At 44.3% G+C, this 27,181-nt stretch overlaps 1 protein-coding gene across 4 annotated transcripts in view; it reads right to left on the bottom strand.

The window, feature by feature from the left end:
• PDE8A (phosphodiesterase 8A) overlaps positions 1–27,181 on the bottom strand; it is a 157,231-nt gene that overhangs the window by 7,840 nt on the left and 122,210 nt on the right. For 3 of the 4 annotated variants that reach the window (XM_027569015.2, XM_027569012.2, XM_027569016.2), the window contains 9 exons: positions 23,087–23,157; positions 22,650–22,814; positions 21,303–21,351; positions 20,951–21,086; positions 19,314–19,512; positions 18,045–18,227; positions 16,693–16,910; positions 15,181–15,313; positions 12,578–12,745 (listed from right to left, as the gene is read on the bottom strand). In XM_027569015.2, coding sequence (XP_027424816.1) covers positions 12,578–12,745; positions 15,181–15,313; positions 16,693–16,910; positions 18,045–18,227; positions 19,314–19,512; positions 20,951–21,086; positions 21,303–21,351; positions 22,650–22,814; positions 23,087–23,157 — 1,322 coding nt within the window. The remainder of the gene's footprint in view (positions 1–12,577; positions 12,746–15,180; positions 15,314–16,692; positions 16,911–18,044; positions 18,228–19,313; positions 19,513–20,950; positions 21,087–21,302; positions 21,352–22,649; positions 22,815–23,086; positions 23,158–27,181) is intronic. The other variant, XM_027569014.2, reaches the window with a different exon arrangement.

Genomic DNA, 27,181 nt, shown 5'->3' with positions numbered 1-27,181 from the left:
TGATATACCATATTAAAGCAGTGAAGGAAAGCAGAACACATGATCGCTGAAAATGTTAAATTTTATGTGTATTTTACCACACATACACACCTCTCCTGCTAAACTGCTTCCCAAACAGGTTGTAGCATTTTACACACCTATTACTGATGAACAAATCCCAGATGCTCCACGTCCCCATGAACAGTACTGTCCGTCTCTGAAACTTCTAGCTACTCTTGTGGTATACAGTGGCGTTTCACTGTGGTTCTAACATCTATTTCCCTGATGACTAATATGTTCAGCACTTTTCAAAGGCTTATTGACTGTTCATACATCTCCTTTTGTGAAGTGTCTGTTAAAATATTTGGCCATTTTAAATTAGGTGGTTTGTCTTTTTATTAATGAGCTACGATTGCTTATATATCCTGAATACGGCTGATTGTCCGACAGGGTTTGTAGATATTTTCTTCCAATGTGGCTTCCTGTGCTTAGATGAGCATAATTCCTGAATTTTGATTCTCATTTCCCAAATCTTCTTTTTATAGTGGTGGTTTTCTGTAACTACAAAATATCTGTCCACTTCTAAATGACCAAGGAATTCTCCTGTGTTTTTCTTTAAAAGCTTTATGGTTTTAGGTTTTATATTTAGGTGTGTGATCCATTGTGAAATGATACTCCTCTGGTATGAGGCAGAAGTTGTGGTCCATTTTTTGTTGGCTGGAGATATCTAAGTATTCCAATACCACTTGAAGAAAAACTTTTCCTTTCCCCACCGGGTGTGCAGATGTGGCCCGTATCTGAGGCCTCTGTGTTCTTTTCCATCCGTGTATCTGACACTTGATGCTAGCACCACACTGGCTTGATTAAGTTCTAAAGACAAACAGTGTAAAATTTCCAACTTTTTTCAAGTTTGCTTTGCTTATTCAAGATCCTTCACCTTTCCATATAAATTTTAGAATCAGTTTGTCAATTTCTACAAAGAAACCAAAACAACCCCAAACTCCCCCCAGACAAAACAACAACAAAACAACCCCCTGGGATTTTGATTGGAACTGCATTGATTACACATCAGTTTGGAGAAAACTGTACCTTAACAAAAGAAAGCCTTCCAATCTGTAGACTTGGTATACTTCTACATATTTTCAAGTGTTCTTTTAATTTCTCAGCAATATTTTGTGGTTTTCAGTGTAAAGGACTGGACTTCTTTTTATTAAATTTGTTCCTAGATTTTTTTATTGCTATGCAAATAGGATTAGGGTTTTAGTTTCACTTTTCCAATTGTTTTTGGCTAGTACTAAAATACTATATATTTTTGTGTCCTAGGGCCTTGTGTCTTAGGACCTTGGTAAATCAAATCCTTATTAATGCTATTGTTTTGTACACTCCTTAGAGCTTTCCATATAAAAAATTGTGTCATCTGCAAATAGAAAAAAAATTGTTTTCTATTCTTTGTACCTTTTTTCTCTTTATTGCAATGGCTAGGACAGCCAATACAATGTTCAACAGAGGTGGTGCCCTTCCCTTTTTTCCAATCTTGAGAATGTATTCAATATTTCACCATTAAATATAATGTCAGCTGTAAGTTTTTGTAGATGCCCCTTTTAAAGTAAGTTCTCTTCTATTCCTGGTTTGCTAAGTGTTTTTTTGATGAATGAATGTTGAATCTTGTCAAATACTTTTTCTGTATCTACTGAAATAATCATATGTTTTTCTCCTTTACTTGGGTATGGGGATTGTAATTCTTGATTTTTCTGATATTAAACTGACTTTGCATCCTTGGAAAAAACTCTATGATGAGATAGTGTCCTCTTTATATACTATTTAATTAAGTATCTCTGCATCTATGTTCATGAAGATAGTGGACTGTAATTTGCTCCTGGTATTGTCTTTATCAGATTTAGATATCAGGATGATAATGGCTTCATAAAATGAGTTGGAAAGTGTTTCCACCCCCTCTTTTTTTTTTTTTTAAAGTAGGCTCCACGCCCAACAACCCTCAGGGGACCCTGAGGATCGAGTCCATGTTCTACTGAGTGAGACAGCCAGGCGCCCTCCCTGCCCCCACCTCTATCTTTTAATACAATTTTGTAAGACGGGTGTTATTTCCTCCTTAAATGTTTGATAGAATTCCTCAGTGAAGCCATATGGGCCTAGAATTTGCTTTGTGGGAAAATCTTTAAGAGTAAATTTTGATAAATAATTTAATACAGGACTTCTCAGGTGATTGTTTTATCTTGTCAGTTTGGGTAAACTGTAGTTTTTAAGGCATTTAAGTTGTCAAATTTGTTGGTACCTTAAAAATTATATGTTTAATATCTGTAAGACTATGACAATACCTCTTTCATTCTTAATACTGGTAATTTGTGTTCTCTTTCTCTTCTTAATCATTCTAGTTAGATACTGGGAAATTTTGTTAATTTTCTCAGTCAACTTTTGGCTGTGTTAATTTCTGTTTTCTCCATTTCCTCATGTTCTTCTCTTAAATATTATTTCTTTCCTATATGCTTGGTCTTTTCTAGTTTCTTAAAGTGAAATCTAAGTCATTGCCTTTAGGGCCTTTTCTTATCTATTTTCATCCTATTTTTTTCATCACTGTAATACAAGTGTACTCTTTAATCCCCATCTCCCCCACCCGCCTCCCCTCTGGTATCCATCGGTTTGTTCTCTATAGCTAAGAGGCCGTTTCTTGGTTTGTCTGTTTTTTCCCCTTTGCTTGTTTGTTTCTTAAATTTCACAAAGGAGTGAAATCATATGGTATTTGTCTTTCTCTGACTTATTTCACTTAGCATTATACTCTCTAGCTCCATCCATGTTGTTGCAAATGGCAAGATTTCATTCTTTTTTTATGGCTGAATAATATTCCATTGTATATATGTACAACATCTTCTTTATCCATTCATCAATCAATGGATACTTGGGCTGCTTCCATAATTTGGCTGTTGTAGATAATGCTCTATAAATGTAGGGGTGCATGTATCCCTTTCAATTAGTGCTTTTGTATTCTTTGGGTAAATACCCATTGTGATTGCTGGATCCTGGGGTAGCTCTATTTTCAACTGTTGGAGGAGCCCCCACACTGTTGTCCACAGCTGCTGCCCCAGCTTGCCTTCCCACCAACAGTGCACGAGGGATCCTTTTTCTCCACATCCTCGCCAACCTTTGTTTCTTGTGTTTTGATTTTAAGCCATTCTGACAGGTGTGAGGTGATGCCTCATTGTAGGTTTGATTTGCATTTCCCTGATGATGTGTGATGTTGAACATCTTCTCACGTACTCTGGCCATTTGTATGTCGTCATTGAAGAAATGTCTGTTCATGTCTTCTGCCCATTTTTAAATTGCAGTATTTGTTTTCTTGAGTATTGAGTTGTATCATATTTATCGGACAGTTTGTAAATTTCTACAAAGAAACCAAAACCACCCCAAACTAAAGGGTTAGTATCCCTTTATCAGATATGTCATTTGCAAATATCTTCACCCATTCTGTAGGTCGCCTTTTAGTTTTATTATTTCCTTTGCTATGCAGAAACTTTTTATTTTATTTTTTTTTCTTTTTTTTTTTTAAAGATTTTATTTATTTGAGAGAGAGAGAATGAGAGATAGAGAGCATGAGAGGGAAGAGGGTCAGAGGGAGAAGCAGACTCCCTGCTCAGCAGGGAGCCCGATGTGGGACTCGATCCCGGGACTCCAGGATCATGACCTGAGCCGAAGGCAGTCGCTTAACCAACTGAGCCACCCAGGCGCCCGAAACTTTTTATTTTAATGTAGTTTATTTTTGTTTTTATTTCCCTTGCCTCAGGAGACAGATCTAGAAAAATATTTCTATGGATGATGTCAAAGATTACTGCATATTCTCTCTTCAAGGATTTTTATGGTTTCAGGTCTCACATTAACTGAGCCATCCATGCGCCCCAAGTGTTTCTTTTTTTAATTGAGGTATAACTGATATACAACATGAGTCCATACTTGTTTATACTGCAAAATGCTCACTACAATAAGTCAATATCCTCCACCACACATAATTTTTTTTCTTGTGGTAAGATTCCAAACATAAGTGAGATCATATAGTACTTGTCTTTCTCTATTTTCATTTAGCATAATGCCCTCAAGGTCCATCCATGTTATCACAAATGGCAAGATTTCATTTTTTTTAAGGTCGAATAATATTCCATTGTATACAGATACCATGTCTTCTTTATCCATTCATCCATTAATGGACACAGGTTATTCCCATATCTTGGCTAATGTAAATAATGCTTCAGGGAACCTGGGGGTGCATAAATCTTTTCAAGTTAGTGTGTCGTTTTCTTCAAATAAATACTCCAAAGTCAAATAGCTGGACCATATGATGTTTCTAATTTTCTGAGTAACCTCCACAGTGTTTAATAGTGGATGCACCAATATACATTCTCACCAACAGTGCACAAGGGCTCCCTTTTCTCAACATCCATGCCAACGCTTGTTATTATCTTTTTGTTAATAGCCATTCTGACAGGTGTGGTAATATCTCATTGGGTTTTGGCACTTTGCATCCCATTCTGAGGATCCAAGTTTGTATCTGGTATCCTTTCCTTTCAGCTTCAAGAACCTCCTTTAGCATTTCTTCTATTGCAGGTTTACTGGTGATGAATTGTTAGCTTTTCCTTATTTGACAATGTGCTTATTTTCCCTTCATTCTGGAAGGATATTTTCATTGGATACAGAATTCCAGGTTGCCAGTTTTGTCCTAAAGACAAATTGAAAATGTTGTTCCAGTGTCTTCTGGCCTTTTTTTCCTTAAAAATTTTTTTTGAATTCAAGTATAATTAACATACAGCATTATATTTGTTTCAGTTGCAATTTGGTGATTCAGTAATTCTGTACATTACTCGGCGCTCATCATGAGAAGTATTTTTTAAAATTTTTTTATTATGTTAATCACCATATATTACATCATTAGTTTTTTGATGGAGAAGTGTACTCTTAATCCCCTTTACCTTATTTCACCCAACCTCCCTCCCACCTCCCCTCTGATAAGCATATTTGTTCTCCATATTAAAGTGTCTTTTTTTGTTTCGCTTCTTAAATTTCACATTTGAGTGAAATCATATGGTATTTGTCTTTCTCTGATTTAGCTTAGCATTATACTCTCTAGCTCCATCTATGTTGTTGCAAATGGCAAGATTTTATTCTTTAAGGTTGAGTAATATTCCGTTATATATATACACACTACTTCTTTATCCATTCATCTATTGATGGACAGTTGAGTTGCTTCCATATTTTGGTTATTGTAAATAATGCAATAAATTGAAAGGTGCATATATCTTTTCAAATTAGTGTTTTCCTATTCTTTGGGTAAATACGCAGTAGTGGAATTGCTGAGTCATGTGGTAATTCTGTTTTTCATTTTTTGAGGAACCTCCATATTGTTTTCCACAATGGCTGCACCAGTTTGCATTCCCAACAACAGTGCAAGAGGGTTCTTTTTTCTCCACATCCTTGCCAACACTTGTTGTCACGTTCTTTAGCCATTCTGACAGGTGTGAGGTGATATCTCACTGTAGTTTTGATTTGCATTTCCCTGATGATGAGTCATGTTGAGAATCTTTTCATGTGTTTGTGGGCTGTCTGTAGTTCTTCCTTGGAGAAATGTTCGTTCATGTCTTCTGCCCATTTTTAAATTGGATTTTTTTTTTTTTGGTGTTGAGCTGTACAAGTTCTTTATATATTTTGGATACAACCCTTTATGGGAGGTCATTTGCAATACTGTCTCCCATTCCATAGGTTGCCTTTTATTGTTTCCTTTGCTGGGCACAAGCTTTTAATTTTGATGTAGTCCCAGTAGTATATTTTGCTTTTGTTTCATAGGAGACAGATCTAGAAAAATGTTAGATGTCAGAGAAATTACTGCCTATACTCTCTTCTAGGATTTTTATGGCTTTAACTCTCAAATTTCGGTCTTTAATCCATTTTGAGGTTTTTTTTTTTTTTTTAAGTTTTTATTTATTTGACAGAGACATAGAGAGGGAACACCAGCAGGGGGAGTGGGAGAGGGAGAAGCAGGCTTCCCGCGGAGCAGGGAGCCCGATGCAAGGACCCTGGGACCATGACCCGAGCCGAAGGCAGATGCCCAACGACTGAGCCACCCAGGTGCCCCTTTTTTGAGTTTATTTTTGTGTATAGTTTAAGAAATGGTCCAATTTCATTCTTTTGCATGTAGCTGTCCTGTTTTCCCAGCACCAATTATTGAAGAGACTGTCTTTTTCCCATTGCATATTCTTGCCTCCTTTGTTGAAGATTAATTGACCATATAGTTGTGGGTTTATTTCTGGGCTCTCTATTCTGGTCCATTGATCTCTGTGTCTGTTTTTGTCCCAGCACCATACTGTTTTGATAACTGTAGCTTTGTAGTATATCTCCCAGTTTTTTCCTCCTTTTTCAAGATTGCTTTAGCTATTCAGGGTATTTTGTGGTTCGATAGAAATTGTAGGCTTATTTGTTCTAGTTCTGTGAGAGATGCTATTGGTATTTTGATAGGGGTTGCATTAAGTCTGTAGATTGCTTTGGGTAGTATGGACATTTTAACAATATTCTCTAAACCCATGAGCATGGAATAGTTTTCCATTTGTGTTATCTTCAATTTCTTTCATTAGTGTTCTATAGCTTTCGGAATATAGGTTTCTCATCTCCTTGGTTAAGTTTGTTCCTAGGTATTTTATTATTTTTGCTGCAACTATAAATGGGATTTTCTTAATTTCTCTATTACTTCATTATTAGTATACAGACTTGCAGTGGATTTCTGTACATTGATTATATATGCAGTGACCTTACTGAATTAATTTATCAGGTCTAGTTTTTTGGTGGAGTCTTATTTTTAACGATTTTATTTACTTGAGAGAGACAGAGATAGGAGACAGAGCACGAGTGAGTAGGGAGAAGGGGAAGCAGGTTCCCCACTGAGCAGGGAGCCTGACGTGGGTCTTGATCCCAGGACCCTGGCATCATGACCTGAGCCACCCAGGCGCCCCCCCTTGGTGGAGTTTTTAGGATTTTCTATATATAGTATCATGTCATCTGCAAATAGTGAAAGTTTTACTTCTTTCTTACCAATTTGCATGTCTTTTCTTTTTCTTGTCTGTTTGCTGTGGCTAGGACTTTTGGTACTATGTTGAATTAAAGTGGTTAGAGTGGACATCCTTGTCTTGTTCCTGATCTTAGGGGGAAAGCTCTTAGTTTTTCACCACTAAATATGAAGTCACCTGTGTGGCTTTTTTGAAGATTTATTTATTTGAGAGAGAGAGCACAAGTGGGAGGGGCAGAGGAAGAGGGAGAGAGACCCTCAAATCGACTTTGCACTCAACACAGAGCCCCGATGTGGGGCTTGACCTCATGACCCTGAGATCTCACATGACCTAAGCCAAAACCAAGAGTTGGACGCTTTACCAACTGCACCACCCAGGCACCCCAGCTTTGGGTTTTTCACCTATGGCCTTTACTATGTTGAAGTTTGTCCCCTCTAAACCTACTTTGTTAAAGGTTTTTTTTAAATCATGAATGGATGTTGTACTTTGTCAAATGCTTTTTCTACATCTCTTGAAATGATCATATGGTTTTTATCCTTTCTCTTGTTGACGTGATATATCACACTGATTTGCAAATATTGAACCACCCTTGCATCCCAGGAATAAATCCTACTTGATGGTGGTGAATGAATTTTTTAATATATTATTGGATTTCGTTTGCTAATATTTTGTTGAGGGTTTTTGAATCTATGTTCAGTTCATTAAGATATTGGTCTGTAGTTCTCTTTTTTGTAGTGTCTTATCTAGGTTTGGTATCAGGGTAATGCTGGCCCCATAGAATGAATTGCTTTCCCTCCTCTTCTATTTTTTGGAATAGTTTGGGAAGAATAGGTATTCACTCTTCTTGAAATGTTTGGTAGAATTCACCTGTGAAGCCCTTTGGACCTGGACTTCTGTTTGTTCAGAATTCAATTCAATTTAATTGCTGATAATAGGTTTGTTCAAATTTTCTATTTTTCCTGGTTCAGTTTTGGGAAGTTATGTGTGTCTAGGAATTTATTTTTTTCTAGATTGTCCAATTTGTTGGCATGTCATTTTTCATAATCTCATAATGCTTTGTATTTCTGTGACATTGGCTGTGATTTCTCTTTCTGATTTGGAGGTTTTTTTTAAATTTTATTATGTTAATCACCATACATTACATCATTAGTTTTTGATGTAGTGTTCCATGGTTCATTGTTTGTGTATAACACCCAGTGCTCCATTCAGTACGTGCCCTCTTTAATACCCATCACCAGGCTAGCCCATCCCCACACCCTCCTCCCCTCTAGAACCCTCAGTTTGTTTCTGAGTCCATCGTCTCTCATGGTTCGTCTCCCCCTCCGATTCCCCCCCTGCTTCATTTTTAACATATAATGTATTATTTGTTTCAGAGGTACAGGTCTGAGTTTCAATTGTCTTACACAATTCACAGTGCTCACCGTAGCACATACCCTCCCCAATGTCTATCACCCAGCCACCCCATCCCTCCCACCCACCACCACTCCAGCAACCCTCAGTTTGTTTCCTGAGATTAAGAATTCCTCATATCAGATCATATGATACATGTCTTTCTCTGATTTGTTTCGCTCAGCAGAATACCCTCCAGTTCCATCCACGTCATTGAAACTGGACCATTTCCTTATGCCACACACAAAAATAGACTCAAAATGGTTGAAAGACCTAAATGTGAGACAGGAGTCCATCAAAATCCTAAAGGAGAACACAGGCAGCAACCTCTTCGACCTCAGCCACAGCAACTTCTTCCTAGAAACCTCTCTCTCTCTTAAGAGAGAGAAAGAGTGGGTGGGGAAGGGACAGAGGGAGAAGCAGCCTCCCCACTGAGCAGGGAGCCTGATGTGGGGCTTGATCCCAGGACCCTGAGATCATGACCTGAGCCCAGGGCAGCCACTCTCTCTTTTTTAATGAGTCTGGCTAAAGGTTTATCAATTTTGTTGATCTTTCCAAAGAACCAGCTCCAGGTTTCACTGATTGGTTTTACTGGTGTTTGTTTCTCTTTTGCTTCTGCTCTAATCTTTACTATTTCCTTCTTTCTGCTGGTTATGGGTTGTGTTTTTTCTTCTTGATCCTTTCAGTGTAAGGTTAGATTGAGATTTTTCTTGGTTCTTGAGGTAGGCCTGTATTGCTATAAAACTTCCCTCCTAGAACAGCTTTTGGTGCATCCCAAAGATTTTGGACCATTGTGTTTTCATTTTCATTTGTCTCCATGTATTTTTTTTATTTCCTCTTTGATTTCTTGGTTGACCCATTCATTGTTTAGTAGCATGTTATTTAACCTCCATGTATTTGCATTCTTTTTCAGATTTTCTCCTGTGGTTGATTTCTAGTGTCATAGCTTTGTGGGTTGGAACAAGATGCATGGTATCACTCCAAATTTTGGGTTTTTTTTTTTTTTTTTTTTGCCTAATATGTGATCTGTTATGGAGTATGTTCAATGTACACTTGAAAAGAATATTCTGTTTTAGAGTGGAATGTTCTGGATATATCTGTTAGATCCATCTGGTCTAATGTGTCATTCACAGCCATTGTTTTCTTGTTGATTTTCTGTTTGGATGATCTATCCATTGGCGTAAGTGCATATTAAAGTCTCCTACTATTATTGTATTACTATTGATTACTTCCTTTACATTTGTGATTAGCTGCTTTATGTGTTCCAGTGTTTGGTGCACAAATATTTACAACTGTTACACTTTGTTGGATTGTTCCCTTTATGACTATGTACTATCCTTCTTTGTTTCTTGTTAGAATCTTTTGTTTTAAAGTCTATTTTGTCTTATACAAGTATTACTACCCTGGCTTTCTTTTCACACCTATTTGTATCATAAATGCTTTTTCATCCCTTCACTCTCAGCCTGCATATCTTTAGGTCTGAAATGAGTCTGTTGTAGGCAGCCTACAGAGGGGTCTTAATTTTTTATCTAATCCATCGCCCTATGTCTTCTCATTGTTTAGTCCATTTACATTCAAAGTAATTACTGACAGGTATGTATTCACTGCCATTTTGTTACTTGTTTTATGGTTGTTTTGTAGTTCTTCTCTGTTCTTTTCTTCCCTTGCTCTCTTCTCTCACGATTAATTGGCTTTCTTTGGTAAGATACTTGGATTCTTCCTCTTTATTTTTGCCTATTACCAGTTTTTGACTTGTGGTTACCATTAGGTTATATATAATACCTTATGCATATAGCAGTCTATATTAAGTAAATGGCCACTTAAATTTGAACCCTTTCTAAAAGCACTAAATTTGGGGGCGCCTGGATTAAGCAACTGCCTTCAGCTCAGGTCATGATCCCAGAGTCCTAGGATCAAGCCCCGCATTGAGCTCGGCAGGAAGCCTGCTTCTCCCTCTCCCCCTCCCCCTGCTTGTGTTCCCTTTCTCTCTTTGTCAATTAAATAAATAAATAAAATCTTAAAAAGGCTTTAAAAGCACTAAATTTTTATTCCTCTCTTCCCCACATTTTAGGTAGATGGTATCATACTTTTTACATCCTTTCATTTTGTGAATCCATTGATGGATTTTTTTTATAGATATACTTAAGATTACTGTTTTGCTTCCTACTTTTCTTAATCCTGCTTATGGTCCTTCCTTCCCATTCAAAGAATCCCCTTTCACATTTCTTGTACAACTGCTTTAGTGGTGATGAATTCTTTTGTGGATCTACAAAAGTCTTTCTCTCTCCTATTCTGAATAATGGCCTTGCCAGATATTGTCGGTTGTAGGGTGTTTTCCCTTTCAGCACTGTGAATATATCATGCCACACCCTTCTGGCCTACCAAGTTTCTGCTGAAGGCTCAGCTGGTAGTCTTATGGGGTTTCCCTTTTATGTAACTATTTTCTTTTGTTGCTTTAAAAAATGCTCTGGGGCACCTGGGTGGCTCAGCCATTAAGCGTCTGCCTTTGGCTCAGGTCATGGTCCCAGGGTCCTGGGATCGAGCCCTGCATGGGGCTCCCTGCTCCGCGGGAAGCCTGCTTCTCCCTCTCCCACTCCCCCTGCTTGTGTTCCCTCTCTTGCTGTGTCTCTCACAAAAAAATAACATTTTCTTAAAAAACAATGCTCTGAAGATCACTACTTTTTGCCATTTTAATTACTATGGGCCTTGGTGTGGGAATCCCTTGGTTGATTTTGCTGGCACCTCTCTGTGCCTCCTGGATCTGGATTTGTTTCCTTCCCCAGATTCAGGAAGTTTTCTGCTATTTCTTCAAACAAATTTTCTGCCCCCTTTTCTTCCTCCTCTGGGGTCCCTATACTGAAATGTTATTGTGCTTGATGGTGTCACTGAGTCCCCTCAATCTACCCTGTTCCCTTCTCTCTCCTACTCAGCCTGGTGCGTCTCCACTGCTCCGTCCTCCGGGTCACGGGCCTGTTCTTCTCCTTCCTCTGTTTATTCCCTTTAGTGTAGTTTTAATTTTAGTTATTGAGTTCTTTGAGTTCTTTATCTCTGACTGGTTCTTCATGTCTTCTCTTTGTTGAGGGTGTCACTGAGGTCTTCTGCTCTTCTCTCAAGTCCAGTTAGCATCTTTCTTACCATTATTTTAAATTCTTCATCAAGCATAGTATCGTTTTCCACTCAGATCTCTTGGAAGTCTATCCTGCTCTTTCATTTGGGACCTGCTCCTCTGTCTCATTTTGGCTCTGTGTTTGGAAATTCAGCTATGTCTGCCGCTCTTGAAAGTAGGGGCCTTAAGAAGGAGAGGTTCTGTAGTGCCCTGCAGTGCAGTGGCTCTTGTTCACCAGAACCTGGTGCTTACGGGGTGTCTCCTATGTGTGTTGCTGTGCCATGTTTGCCTTCAGTCGAAATGGCTATCTGTGCCTATTGGGAGTAGGGTTTGGTCCCCATGCTGTTAGTGGGTCTGTCTGGGGCTTGAATTGGGTCAGACCAGACTACTGCTGGGGCCACAGTTGAACTAGTATGTGTGGGTTTCCTCCCCTCTCCCTGCGGCAGGAGTCACTTTGGGGTGGTGCCACCCAGGCCCCCTGAAGTCCACTGATTAGAAAGTTAAACCCCTCTGTTTTTCAAAGCCAAATGTTACGGGGATTTGTCTTCCTGGTGGGGGTCTGCTCCTCTTCCCCTCTGTGCCTGCAGTGTCCCTCGCTGCCATGGGCAGCCCTGCAGGTCCGTTTGGCTCCTTCGTGGTGTCTGTGTCCCTTCCTACCCTCTTGGATGCAGCATGTATGTATGTGCTTTCAATAAATTTGCAAAACTTCTAGCCCTTGCATTTTCTAATTTTTTTTCCTGTCCCACAAGAACTTTTTCTACCCAGAGACAATATGAAGGGCAGACAACAATGTAAAATGCTGTTAGGAGAAAATTGTTAACTCAGGATTCTATAGTCAGTGAAGATACTCTGCAAGAAAGAAGGCAAATACATTTTCAGATAAGGTAAAACTAGTCGAATTCATTCCTGGTAAACCTGTAATGCAAGAAGTGCTCTTCAAAGACAGAATTTCACTTAAAACTCTATTTCCTAGTGTTAAGCCCCTTACCTCTAATGGTCGTATTGTGTTTCTCTCTGTTAAGGAACTTAAGAGGCTGCATCTCACCTGAGAAAAATATTCTTCTGAGATGCGTGCAGCCCACTCAATGCACTGCTCCAGGGGTCGGCAGGGATTGGACACATCTGCGCATTTAATCAGCATTCGTTTAATCAGAGTCCGGTTCTCTGGAGTCCTGAGCATAGTGTTTATGGCTTCTTCATCTCTATTCACTTCCTAAAACACGAGAGAACGCAATCAAAGTGGGTTCCCTGGTACTAAGCCCTGTCTTACAGGTGTGGCCCCACTGTACACAGTAAGGCACTGACCAGGATCTACAAGTAAGGCGTTTCACGGAACAGTGAGGAGTATAATCCGAGCACTGAGCTCAGCCCCTCACTGTGTCCAGTGAGATTCCGGCAGGACCCAAGAGTAGAGGGTAGCACTCGAGATTGTCTTTGTGCCCCTCCCCTCTTCTTGGTTCTTTTCTTCCCACTCCAGTTATTTCTCACAGTTGCTTTTTCTTTGTTCTGTTGCTACTGCTCTCCCTTGGGACATGAGCAGTATCTTTTTTGTACCTACTAAAAAAAAGTGTGAACTGTAAACATAAGAGGTTTCTCTGCTCTTTCACCAAAAAGAATCCTGTGGTGCACCAGGCTCCCTGCTTTGCACAACCCAGCCCCTAACCCAGTCCCGTGATAGGTGTGATCTTGAGAATCAGCTGTCGGTGTACCCAGATTTGTCAGATACAGTGATACTTAATAGTCATTCTCTTTTGATCTTCACTCACAAGGATTTATGGTAGGCACAAAAAGCAGTATTATTTACTAGTGTATTTTATACATGAGGACACTGGGACTCAGAGTGGTGAAGAGACTTATCCTGGCTCAGCTGGGTAGCTGTGGACAAGAACTTCAGGTCTATCTTTAGTTGTGGGCTCTGTCTATTCATAGTACCACATGCTTCTGGTTTAAAGGCGCGCCACTGGTATGGATTCTTAACCTGTGGTATAACGGCCCTGGTAGTTAAGCCCTCCGAAGCAAATTCAGGTGGGAAGAGGGAGTACCAGGGCAAAGAGCACTGTCAAGAGACCACAACAAGCTAGTCTCCTTATGTTTCCAAAGATGTCAAGCAGGTGGTTCCATCGAGTAATCGCAATGATCTAAAAAGGCCTGATGGTCCCATCTCAATGGGGACAGATATGCCATGAAGATGGGCATGTGCCCATCCAGAGCCCAGGCTGCCTCTTCTCCTGGAGAGTGCCACAGTGGACATGACCAAGGCTGCCTCGATAGGCCTCCTTGCCCCAAGTTTCCCACCACCAACCAGCTTGGTGTTGACTCTTCTCTCCAGCTGTGTGACTACAGTTTGATCCTGCTAGCTGTAACCTTTAACTTTCATATTACTTTGTCCCTCCTCTGCTCACCAGATTGATTTCCAGTCTCAGAAGTAACCCCAAGTACTAACAGCTGAGAGATGGAACAGACTCCTCAGCTTGAGTCTGGGACCTGCCCAGACTTGATGGAAGAAACCAAGACTGTGGCATGGAGTTGGCCAGGAGCAGTGGCCTGGTTGACATCCTGTCCAGGATGGCGGGAGCCATTAAAAAAGGATGTGGGTGCTTCCACACTGGAAGTCCTTGGAAAGGAAGTGAAGGCAGAAGCAGGACGACAAACAGAGAACGGGTGGGTGAACGAAGCAAGAGTTCTCAGTGGGTTTCGAATCGGATTAAAGAGGAACAAGTGTGAAGGGGGTAATAATCTAGAAATAATCTACAAAGGCCATGGCCAGATGAGTTGCAGGAGTCAAGTGGGGTCAGAATTCAAGGAACGGCGATCCTAGCCTCATAGGATAAACCATCGCTGTGCCTGGTAAAGACTCTCAGGATGGTGACAGGAGCAGGGGGGGTGGGCTGTGGAAAAGACTGTGAGCTGGTGCCAACATGTTCAGTGTATGTGGGGGAGGTGGTAGGGCCTCAAAGGAAGGAGTACGTGAAAATATATGCTGTAGGTGATCTCACGCTGAATCTAGTATAACAGGTGCCATTTATTCAGTGCCTACCTTGTCCCCTGCCCACCAGTCCTATGCCTTCAGCTTTATTCGGCCCAGTCTACAGACCAGGAACTGGTGAAGCACACCGGGATGGAACTCAGATCCATCTGCTGCCTTAGCCGTGGTCTCCTGCCTGGCCAGAGGTTTAATGTCCTTGCCAGGCAGTCATTGTGGACTCCAGGCCTCAAATCCAGAAATGATGTCCAACAATAATGTCACCCTTGGGGACCAAAATACCGGGTCCTTCTCAGCCTCCGCCTCCCGTGACAGAGACCAGCAGTGCTGCCACAGCATGTGCACAGTGGGGAGTAGGTGGGGGAGACCTCAAGGGCTCCGACTGATCCCAGGATGCCCAAGAAGAGGGGGAGGGGAAGAGTGTGAGAATGCACAGGCATGGTCCACCCAACCTAAAGTTAGTTCCAGAGTTTCCACATCTCCTTTTGGAGGTCTTAATTTTTTCCTGACAGGTCTGTATAAATAACTTTTCAACGAATGGAAATTAAATCCAAGGAACTACTGGGGAAGTCTTCCACAGCTCATCACATCGTACCCGGTTTCCCCACAAGACACAGGGATAAGGGCCCCAAACACAGGCTCTCCTTACAGTCGGTCTTCCTTACCCCATTTACTTCGAGTGCTGCCAGGGGCTTGTTGATGCTGTTGACAAATTTGTTGACATGCTCAAAGTGCTTTGTCATTTCTGTGGCTAAGACCATGTCGATGATAGCCTGGCGCAGTGTCCGATAGTCATTCCTGTTTCAGACGACAAATGAGAGGGTGCTATAGAGGACCCATCCAGAGCAGGCAGGTGCTCCTGGAAACCGTCTCTTCTCTAGGATAGCATCCACTGTGGTAAAACTCTCATGTGATGGGAAGTTGCAAGGAACACTTTGAAACAAGATCATTAGCAAGGGGAACCTGAGCAGAGGTTAAAATCGGGAAGCTTGTTACATGTGCAATGTTGGTCATTCTGTAGCATAAGGGGCATAGCTCTTAGAATAAGAGAACACAGCAGGGGTGAACAAAGGCAGAGATCTGTGGTTATGAAGAATGTAGCCCCTACAGAGAAACCCTGAGAGTCAACAATTTCAGTGCCCAGAAACTTCGGACAGCTGAGCAGCCCATAGGGAATACCTGGGTACCTCTTCCTCCGGCCCTTGGTTTTAGTCAATCATTTTGTGACATTTCTCTCTGTCCAACCCCTTCACCAGTCACCCCCTTGCTTTCCCTGGACACAACCCAGGTTACCAGGGTCTTGTGTATTTTTCCAGAGCTAACTGATGTCTATACCAGCAACTATGAATAAAACCTACTGAAGTTCCAGAACATGGCAAAAGGAAGTTTTGTAAAATCAGGACTCTCCTTTTTTTTTAAATTCCCTTATAAAATGTTCCTTACCAATCCAAATTAATGTCTTCCACCTATTATTTATGAAGTCCCTCCCACGGACCATGCTAGACACTGAGGATACAGTGACGAACAAAGGGCAGTGGCTACTTACAGAACTTAAGAATCCAATCAGGCATTAGCCAAGTAATGAAAAATGATGATGTAAATATGTGACAAGTGCTGTGAAGGAACCTGGCACTGAGGGGTCAGGGGAGGCTTCCTCAAAGTAACATTTGAACACTGACACTGCCGAGAAGCATGCTGGGCCCAGGAGGGCAGAGTGGAGTGTTTGGAGCAGAGCTGGAAGATGACAGCTTCTCTGAGTCTTGAGAAGCTCAAGATGTCAGCATTACACTTTGCCACCTCGAAATGCCAAGACATAAAAGAGCTGAACCTTGAAAGCATCGTGCTAAGAGAAAGGAGCCAGTCACAAAAGACCGTTGGGGGGTGCTCCCATTTATTAGGAAATGTGCAGAACTGGCAGATCTATGGGGACAGAAGGTGCACCCACGGGTGCTTGTGGCTGGGGGATTTGAGCGGGGACCGGGAAGTGACTGCCAACGAGTCTGAGGTGCTTTGTGGGGGAGGATGGAAATGTTCTCAAGTTGACTGAGGTGATGACCGCACTGCTCTGAATAGCCTGACAACCTCTGTGCACTTGAAATGAGAGAATTCTCGAGTACGTGAATCGTATCTCAAAGTTGTTAGAGGGGCCAGCATGCTCCCCTACTCAGTGCTCTCACCTCTCCATGTTCTTGAAGATATTGCATTTGTCATCTCGGGTGGTCAGCTGGAAGGCCAAGGCCGCGTGGTGGCTCTCCAGCACAGCAGTGTCATTATACAAGATGGCCAGCTCACTTCCAGCATTGCACAGGAACGAGTTGGTTCGCCCAGGGTGGTCCACGTCGTGGACGGTGGCTGCAATAAGCGCAGCGACCTCATCAACCGGATCTAAGGTTTGCTGCGAACAAGAGAGCTTGTAAAAACGGGAGCTTGGCCCTGAAAGCAGGGAAGCCTTCTGTAGTTTCCTTACTGCCCTATTACTTTAAGGGAAAAATATCCCAGATTTCTGAGAAAAGCATAATGTTGAGCAAATCTTGTTTCCCTACATCTGCTGAAAAACAGTTGCATGTTTGTGTTTGTTAATGAGAGAACATTATCTGATTCCTGGTCTCACACAAGTTAAGGACTTACCCAAATACGAGGTGTCCTCAACAGACAGGAGTCACCTCCGCAGCCAACCTGGCTCTAAACCCATCACAAAAAGTCTGAGATACTGATTTGGACCAAAATAAACTAGTATTACTGAGAGAGAGAAATAATTTAAAATGTGCATCACTTACGTTAACAGGGTTGGTCTAGTGTTTCCCTCCCTTTTGGTACGATTTTTGTCAGGTTGATGTCAGGGTTTTGTGAGTTTGGTAAAACAATCTGGAAGTTCTCCATCATTTTCAAGTCTCTGAAAAGGTTTATGTAACTTGGAAAAAATCCCTCAAGGGGCTGAAGAACTCACTGATGATCTGAGTCAGGAGCCAGATTATGAAGAATTTTGTCGACAGGTTAAGAACTACTTCCACGGTACTGACCTCTTACAGAAGTGTCTGGCACCTTCTTCTTTCTGCATTTCTTGATTAGTTTGGCTAGAATTTAATTTTCTTGGTTATTTCAAAGAACCATTTTGGATTATCATTTGGTCTTCTCATTCTATAGGTCTTAATAGATTTCTCATTGTGTTGGTTTCTTAAAATTATTTAAAATGCTCTGCCTGCCTGCCATGGCCCTGTGGGGCTGTCCCCAGGTGCCAGGACACCAGGCAATGACACGGCGGTCTCCCCCCTCAAGAAGCCCTGTTCTTAGATACAAAACCCGTGGTTGGATCCTTCTGCTCTTGAGTTCTTCTGAAACTGAAATGGCAATGCCACAGAACTCCCTGGACCCTCTGAGCCATTTTATGATGGATGTTGATGGAAAGAACACAAATACTTTGGCAGATCTGTGCAAGTCTAGTTGCTGCTTTGAAAATTTCCCTAATGAAGTCATTTACAACGTGAAAAGCTTTCTTAGGAGCTTGGTTTGGGGGTGGGCAGTGGGTTACCTTCCTCGACTGGAACCTCTCTTCTGTGAAGCTCCCCGTACCATAACCTCTTCTCCTCTTTCCTGCTGCCTCAAAGCTGGACCTCAAGCTGCCAGTCAGCGCCCAGGGGGACTCTGAGCCAGGTGGGACTGGCCACCAGTAGGGCCAGTGGCCCCTGCACTGAGTCAGCGGAGCAGGACAGACCTGCTGTGCAAATGCAGTCATCTCAGGAGCAGGCCCACGTGGAGGGGACACACAGAAAAGGGGCACTGAAGTCAGGACCGGGGGTGGGGAGGAGGGTAGTCCAGGCAAGGCTCCCTGGAGGAACGAAGGCTGGGACGGATCCCTGAGGGACAGGCGGGGACACAGGGAAGCCAGTAGCAGCAAAGGCAACAGCAGACCAAGGGCAGGAGTGCCAGAAACCTCAGTGGTTTAGCACGGCCCACATGGGGCCTGTGTGTCGGAAGCTGCGAATCCTCCTACTGTGGAGTTTAAGTCCTGTAGGAGGTGGGAAGCCGCTCCTGGGAACAGCATGGTCACATGTGCTGTTTCAGAAAGCTCGTGCTGACAGCAGTGTGGGGGAGTTCCACGGGGGGCTGGGGCGGGGGCAGGAGTACTCAAGTGGTACCAGGGAGAGGAGAAAGCAGGGCCCTCACTAGGACGGCTCAGGGGCATCGTGAGGTGGAGATAATCCTGAGGACACGGGGGGCCCCGGTAGGCAAGGTCACAGGACCTACTGGATGACACGGGCTTGGGGAGAGGAGAGAACAGAAAATTGCTTCCAGGTTTCTGACCTTCCAGGTTTCTGACCTGGGTGTCCTCTTGGCTGGTGGAACTCTGGCCTGGGGGCCGGCAACCCCAGGCGGGAGTAGAGCTGGGCAAGGATCAACTTGGCCTCAACCCCAGCTGACACTGAGGGATGGGGTGGGTACGGGGGCACCTAAGGTGGTGCTCTGCAAACAGGGCTGTTCTTCTGGGGGGGTCTCACTCTGAGCCTACAGACAAGTTGCAGCCAACTGTTCCTGCTGGTTTTCTCCATGGGGACAAATCCGCTCCTTACACTTCCACGGAAGGGCAGGGCTCACGTCATGAATTGACCTATCGAATCTGCAGAGCCGCAGCACAGCCTCTTGCCTGACCCCCCACGCGGCCGCACCCTCCACGGGGCCCGGTGGCCCACAGGTGGGGACCCCCTGAGCAGTGCCCCCGCAGAGCACCTCGGTGGAGGGAGAGGCCGCAGCCCGGCCCACTGCTCCTGCCTGCTAGGCGTGGTGCACACACGCAGCTCACCTTTATCCTCTCTTTGCAAAGAAAGTAGGCAGTGGCGTGAAGCACGTCGGCAGAGTGTGTCGAGTTGTGGTAGGGGTTAGAAGAGTGGTAATTGGCTTCAATGATCTGTAACCACGATCTCAGCGTTGGCTCGGAGCAGTTCAAGAATTCACAGATTCCGAAGCGAGCAAACATTTTGAGACCAAGATAAATCAAAGGCCTACAGAGAAAAAGATGCACGGCCTTAAAACAAAGAAACGGGCCCAGTGTTGGGAGCCCTGAATAGGTTCAGACCCAACCGGCAAAGCAGAGCAAGCCTTCAGAGAGCATGTGGGCAGCGAGGGGAGCCCACCCGAGTGGCACGGGGCAGCATGGCCCTTTCTCCCGGCAGCCACCACCAACCGGGGCTGGAGCGAGGTGTGCTCACCACCCCCTTCCTCATTCCGACTTCTACTTACACCAGTAGAGTCCTCAAAATCAGTGTGATGCTGGGCTTGAACCCTTGCCTCACCTTTGCACTCGCTAGACCTATGTTATCGGCCAGATGTCTGGTCTAGAAGCAAATAAAAGTTTCTGAAGGCGGCATATGAGCCAGACACCATCACCTGTCATGTAGTGGTCTCAATAATCTGGAGGTGGGTGCTGCAGCATGAAGCTGTTTCCCCTGAGGTGACCAACAGGCCACCAAGTCAGGCCCTTCCTTGAGAAGTTACCTTGAGCCAGCATCTGGCCTTCAGCTTGGAAAGTCAAGAAACGGCCCTGCTGAGGCAGCATCCTGAGGTCATCGGGCTCACAGGGCTCGAACTGACCTGCCCTGGCCTGAGTCCCATGAATGCAATGTCACTAACCTAGAAGCCAGGTGTTCGAAGATTCATGTGCTTTCGGAGTATCCTTTCTACCGTCCTTGCCCATGTGGGGTACATGGAAACAGAAGACACCAGAAGGCTGACTCCTGGTGAGCATGACTGAAGGGCAGGGCTGTCTTGGGGACAGACCGGAAGGAGGTCTGAAGAGTTAGTTATCCCATAGGCCAACAGAGCACACCTCTCCCGCAGCTCCGGGCCTGGCCACCACCTGACAGGGCAGCCTGCTCGGGGTGCCAAGTCAACCCCACACCCCTGTGGCCAACTGTTCTTTGTGAGGCACAAATCAGAAGGTAAAATCCCAATCCCACCCCCTCTCTCTGTGAGCACACGCAGATCAGGATGACCGGAGTTTTGGGTAGCTCTAGGCCTGTCACCAGCACAGCAACCGAGATCTGGGGACGGCTCTTAGCAAATGTGTCTGTGTATTTCTAATTTTTAGTTCTATCCTCTGAGTGGGACTCCGTGCTGCCGTCTCAACATTATCACCATGTACAGAAAAAACTAATATCCACATTTTATAAGAGAAACCTGTGCCACCCGGAGAAGGTGAGTCACTTGCTCAACTTCCCACTTGCCCTGAGTCTGCTGTGTCTGCAGGAGTGGCGACCCGGCCGCCCTCCCTGATCCCTCGTAGGCCCAGGCTGTCAGGGGCACCTGCTGCCCAGCTCCTCTTTCCAGAGCCTCCCTCCCTGACCAGGCACGGGCTCTGAAGAACCACACTCCTTGGATGGCTTTTTCCACAGAGGCCCTCGGAGCTAAGCTGTGTGTCTGCCAGGCTGCACGTGGACTCACCTTTTATGTGTGGCAGCCTCCAGTTCAAATATATTAAAGTCCCAGTACTCCTCGTTCTCCATGGCCCGAGCTATCCGTGGGGGGACGTCGTGAAGGGAGATGGGGGTGTTTATACTGCTGGGCACCTGCTGAAGATCTGGAAAGGGATGTGGTTTGGAGAACAAAGTTAATAGGCTTTATAGTATTTACTGCTTCGGGGGACAGCTACTTTGTGCAGTTTTTAGGACATACCAAGAAACTTGTTACTGATGAGAAAAATTAACTGAAAATTTGACTGGAAAATCTGTTTTCATCATCTCAGTGTTACTATAATATTAACAGTGCTCCAAAAAATTAAAAAGTTCAAACTTACTTTTTGTTGAAAGAACATACTCATTCCCGGATAGTCTTCGCAAACCATCCTGATAAAAATCAAGGAAACAAGAAAAAGAGAAGTCATAACTACTCTTTACTTCTTGAAAACGGTGGGACAGTCGGTCCCCAAGGATAGCTGAGGGCAGCCTCTCCCTCAAGGACCCCAGAGTGCCCCTGTAGGCAACCACTGGACTCAGTCACCTGATGCAGAGGACATGGACCGACGCCGGGAAAACTGGCTAAGCTCAGGGGCCGCACCAGTGAGGTGAGCTTGCTCGAGGCCCCAGAGCCCAGCATTGCTGGGGGCCCTCAGCGCTGCTTTGGTGTCTCAGCGACAACTGGCTTCTGCCCTCAAGCCTCCCCCGCCATTTTCTTGCCACCCTCCTTGCCACGATGGACATCAGCTTCCTCTGGGAAAGTGGATTCTTCCCGGCCTTGCACACACACCCTGAGCCCCCTTGCTGCCTCTCAGGGTGAGAGCCCTCCCAGACCACTGCACGAGCCCCTAGCAGCCCCCCCGCCACCTTTCTTCTCTTCCCCCCTCACCCCATGACACGATCCCGCTCCACCCCCCATCATTTTCACCCTTCACCTATGGGCTGGAGGTGCCTGTGCTTCAAATAGGCAAGATCATGGTTAGACATCACCATCCCTGGGAACCACTCTACCCTGCAGATTACTGCCTAAAACCTTGTTTTTAAGAAATCAAGTGAACTTCAGAAAGCAGGCACTGGGAGGAGAGGGAAGTTTTTGTTGTTTTTTTTTTTTTTTTTTGGTGCTGGTGAGGAGGTGAATTTTACTTCTGACCAAGACAAGAGGTGACGGACAGTGATAGAATGATTTGTTTCCCACAAAGTTGTTCTTCCCCTGTGAGACCACTCTGCTACACGGGCTGGAAGCCTCCAGGACCCCCGAGAGCCCATGGTCCGAAGCCACCAAATCTGTGCAGGATGTTCTGGAAGGAAACCGTGCCCCATCCCCTGGTGCCTCTTTAAACATATATAGTCTTTCTGGTTCGTCACTTGGTATGAAACATTTCATATAGATACTTTTTTCTGCCCTAGTTTTCAAAATCTTAAAAATAATTAAGTTTTGCTTAAATTCCTCATAGGACCCCTAAGCAAAAATGGAGAGCCCAGCCCAGCAGACTGTCTAGAATATGCTCTTCCCTTCTCTGCTTTGAGTTGAGGTCTCCCTGGGCGGCAGGCAACAGAGGGGTGACGGCTCTGGCCAGAAAGCAGTGGAGCCGGGGTGATGGCGGGGTGCAGGCCAGCCCATAAACAACCTCTGGGAAAACAGACAAGAACAGGAGGCTCTAGCCAGCAGCCGGGTCAAATGTACTTACAGACATTAAGCCCCCAACGAGGTCATTGGCATGAGGATCATCATCCTTAGCACCAAACTGTGGTGAATATAATTCAGTGGTTCTTAGAATTTCTAGCACACGGTCTAAGGCTTCTGTCACAGGCATGGGGCTGCTTTCCTGGGCAGCATTGATAATGTTGATAACCTACAACATGGAAAGAAGACGTGAGTTTCATAACCTTACAAACAGTGGGAGAGCGATCCAGAGGGGCAGGCTGGCCACAGTGCTCAAGGCTAACTTAAGACTAGCCTCAGTGTTCAAGTCCCACATCCTCTCTCTTTAGAAAGGGCCACTCCCTACAACTAGGAGAGCATTATCGTTGTTGCAGGCCTGTTTCCTCTCACTAGAAACACTCAACCCCGAAAACAAGGGCCTTCCGTGCGGGCTTGGTGGAGACCGTCCACAAACTGCTCCACCTTGGTGATGGGCGCCTCGATCGTCATGGAATGTATCCGGGCCATGGAGGAGTGTCGTCTCTGGCTGCCAACTGTGGAGAGACCACATGACACAGAGATCAGAGTATGTACAGCCCCAGGCACCTGTTGACAGCTAAGGGCTCCAGGCCCTCCCTGGCTCCCCCCACCTCCCCCAGGCCTCCGTGGGCCCAGCTGCATGATGAAAGGGCAGGACCGGAACTGCATGTCCAGAACGGCTGCCACCCCATCCCAACAAGCCTGGGGTTCTGGCAGAACCAACTGTGCTTCCTTCAGTCCTAGGCACTAGGATGCATGTGCCCCCCCCTCCCCAGACTGGACTTCTGATGTCACAGGCCAGAGAAAAAACAGAGGAAACAATCTAGCAAGTCAAGGCCAAACAGTTAGCCTCTTTCTGCATTTATAACAATAAGGCTTTTAATATTCAGCTTGCCGCTATCCAGGAGCAAAAATGTTCTGGAAGACAATGCCACACAGGCTCTTTGTCTTATATATGGCAGGAGCAATAAACACAATTCCCCCTTAACCGAAATACAGGAGTTTTTGTTTAAATTGCTCAAGGCAGCTTTTGGTGCTCTCCACAGTGATGCTTAATCTACACCAATGAGGGAAACCCCTCACATTAGACAGGAGGCAACTCTTGGGCTCTGTCTGAAGTCTGTTCATATTCTGGTGCTCCTGTCAAGATACGGTTCCTCTGGGATAAAGTGAAGGCCGGGCAGTGTCCAGGCAGGAAAAAAGCATACACATAGAGTTCTGTGTGTCTCCCTGAAAGCCCTACTGTCAGGCCAAATGCTGTTTACCACAGACTGTTCCACAGCCTGATACATCAGCCTTGGTTCACCAAACCGAGGTCTAAGGAGAAGCACGGGGCAAGATGAACCAACTCAGGGGCTCTTAAGTACTTTAAATTTTGGGGACCCACAACACTCCTTACATCTGATTTTGGTGACCAGCATATGGTTGCCAACTTTCCATTCTACCCAGTAAGGTCATTAAATCAATAATAAAATCCACTGTTTTATCACTAATCATAAAAGGACCTGTTCTCATTTAAAAATGTCATGAAAGTGACATATGCTTATAAAAAATGAAACAACAGTATAAATAAAGTAAGAAGAAGAACTACCGGGTATAAAGGCTGCCCTGTGTGCAGAAAGTCCAAAGGAATTTACAAATACTACTCTGACAACCAACAAGCAAGTTTAACAAGGTTACCGGGTACAAGGCCAGTTCTAGTTCTATAAACTAGCAACAAACAATTAGAAATTGAAGTACAAAACACTATTATGAAAGCACCAAACCCACCAATATTAGGAATATATGTAAGAAAAGATGTGTAGGATTTATACACTGAAAATGCAAAATGCTGCTGATAGAAAATAAAAGCCACCTGAAGGGAGACACAGAAGGCATCCATGGTTTGAAAGATTCAGTATCATTGAAGATTTCCATTTTCCCTAAACCGATCTATAGATTCAAGACACTCCCAGATACAAGCCCAGGAGGTGGGGGGTGGGGTGTGTGTGTGTGTGTGTGTGTGTGTGTGTGTGTGTGTGTGTGCGCGTGTGTGTGTGTGTGCGCGCGCGCGCGCGCGCGCTAAGAAGCTAATGCTAGCTGCTGTATGGAAACACAGAAGACGATCGTGAAGAACAACTTTACGCTACCAGATAAGAAGGCTTACTGGAGAGGCTGTGGCAATCGATAGTGGTATTGGTGCATGTGCAGACTGGACAGAACAAGGAAAACCAAAGAGTCCAGAAAATGACCATATACTTATTTATAGTCACCTGATTACAATAATGGTGCTGCTGCAAAAAAATGGTTTTTTCAATATGGTGGTGGGCCAACTGGATTTCCATGTGGGGGGAAAATTCATCCTTGATCCCTACCCTCACCAGATATAAAAATTAATTTGAAATGAATCACAGACCTAAGGTGAAAGATAGAATAAAGCTTCCACAAGAAAACACAGGAGAATATCTTCATGACCTTGGGCGAGAGAAAGATTTCTTGAACAGGACACAAAAAAGCACCAGCTTATAATAGAAAACACTGATAAAATGAGCTTTATTAAAATTAAGAACTCCTGTTCACATTTAAGACCATCAAGAGAGTGAAAAGGCAAACCAGAGACTAACAAAATATATTTGTGATGCATGTAATCCAACAGGATCCATATCTAGAATATATAAAGAATTCCTACAAACCAGCGAGATAAACAACCCGATTATAAAAACAGGCAAGATACCTTCAAAAGAGAATGTCCAAATGGTCAGTAAGCAGATGAAAGGGGTATTCCACCTCATTCGTCATCAGGAAAATTAAAATTAAAACCATATCCACCAGGATGGCTGAAGTTTGAAATGCCGAGATAACCAAGTGTGGGAGGTCTCAAAGCAACGGGACTACTCACACAGCGGCAGTGGGCAGGGACGTGGGCTAACACCTCACGGACAGGCATCTGCAGCTGCCCAGAGGCCAGCAATTCCACTTCTAGGTAGGACGGGAATGCATAAAAACATTCATGCAGCCTTACTCTTACCAGCCACAAAGTGGGAGGAGAACACAGATGCCCATGAATGAGAGAATGGATCAATGGCAGCACATTCCTCCAGCAGAGGACCGCATGCAGCAGAAAGGGTGAACTCCCAGCACGTCTAACCACACAGAGGGATCTCAAGAACACTGAGGGAAAGAAGTCAGACGCCGGGCGTGCAGCCCGTACGGTCCCACGTCTTCGAAGCACAAGAGGCCAGACAGCCTTACAGGGCTGGACATCTAGGGCCTACCTTGACGTGGTGCAAGGTATGTGTGCGTGTGTGTGCATGGTTTCTGTATCTGCTTTGGGTGTGGTTACACGAGTTTATGGAACTGTCCAAACTCACAGAACCGAACACTTAATATCTGAATTTCACTGTGTGTAAATTATAACTCAGTTAAAAATAGTGATAAAAAAAACCAGAAACATGCGGAGCCTCAGTGGCTCCGCGGTTGGGCGGCCCACTCTTGATTTCGGCTCAGGTCATGATCTGAGGGTCCTGGGATCGAGCCCCGAGTCGGGCTCTGCGCTCGGCTGAGGAATCTGCTTGTGGATTCTCTCTCTCCTTCTCCCTCTGCCACCCCCCACTCCAGCTCCCTCCCTCTCTCAAATAATCTTTTAAAAAAATAAAAATAAAACCCCAAAATATTAAAGAAAAACGTTTACCTCTTAAAAATACAGAAATGGACCAAGTCAGCCTAAGGACAAATATTAGTAAGAGCACGGGAGGAAGACCGTTGTGGGCAAGGGTGACCCTGTCCCTGCCCCCCTCTGCCCGAGGACCATGGGGGTGCACGAGTGAGGGCCACAGTGAAGACGGTGGTGGCAGTTACCGCTCCCTCCCCACCAGGTGCCCTCATGTAACCCTCACACAGCCCTCCATGCACAGCATAACTGTCCCCATTTCACGGTGAGGAAAGGGAAGCACAGAAGTCTACCCCCAAGGCTGCACACAAAGTAGATGACCTTGGGACTGGAATCAAGGTCATTCTGAGGCCAAAGCCCATGCTCTGGCCTGTGACACCACACCGCTCCCCTCGCAGCAGGATGGGGCCTGTGCAGTATTTCCAGCGTTTTCTGAGCCTCACAACAAACCTGAGGGCACTGGATCTCCGTTGTATCATCTGCGTTGCTACTGCCCTGGAAAGTTGTGGCTCTTTATCTAGTACCAACCAACTCCTTATGTTTCCCCATTCACCTCTGAGTCAAAGAAAGCACACAGCTCGCAGTGATATTTGCCTCCATACGATCTTAGTAATTTTCATCACATTTTAAAAACTACTAGATCATTCAGGCCACATATCTAAGTAATCTTAAAAATTATTTTCCAATTAAAACTTAAATAATATTTGCTTAGTAAGAGTCTTTCACATGCCCACATGCAGCTCACCTCCCCACCAAAAGGTAAGTTTCCATGGCAAACTGCAACCCACAAAGGAATATATGAAGAATTTCCAAATGCCTTATGTATTACCCATACAGTTACAGCAGATAAACTGACATCCTCTGCTGTTAACAGTTTAGAAAATCGACTA

Source organism: Zalophus californianus, chromosome 6 (genome assembly GCF_009762305.2).
Source record: "Zalophus californianus isolate mZalCal1 chromosome 6, mZalCal1.pri.v2, whole genome shotgun sequence".
In the NCBI taxonomy this organism is placed as follows: Eukaryota; Metazoa; Chordata; class Mammalia; order Carnivora; family Otariidae; genus Zalophus; species Zalophus californianus.
This window is presented reverse-complemented; position numbering and strand designations above follow the sequence as displayed.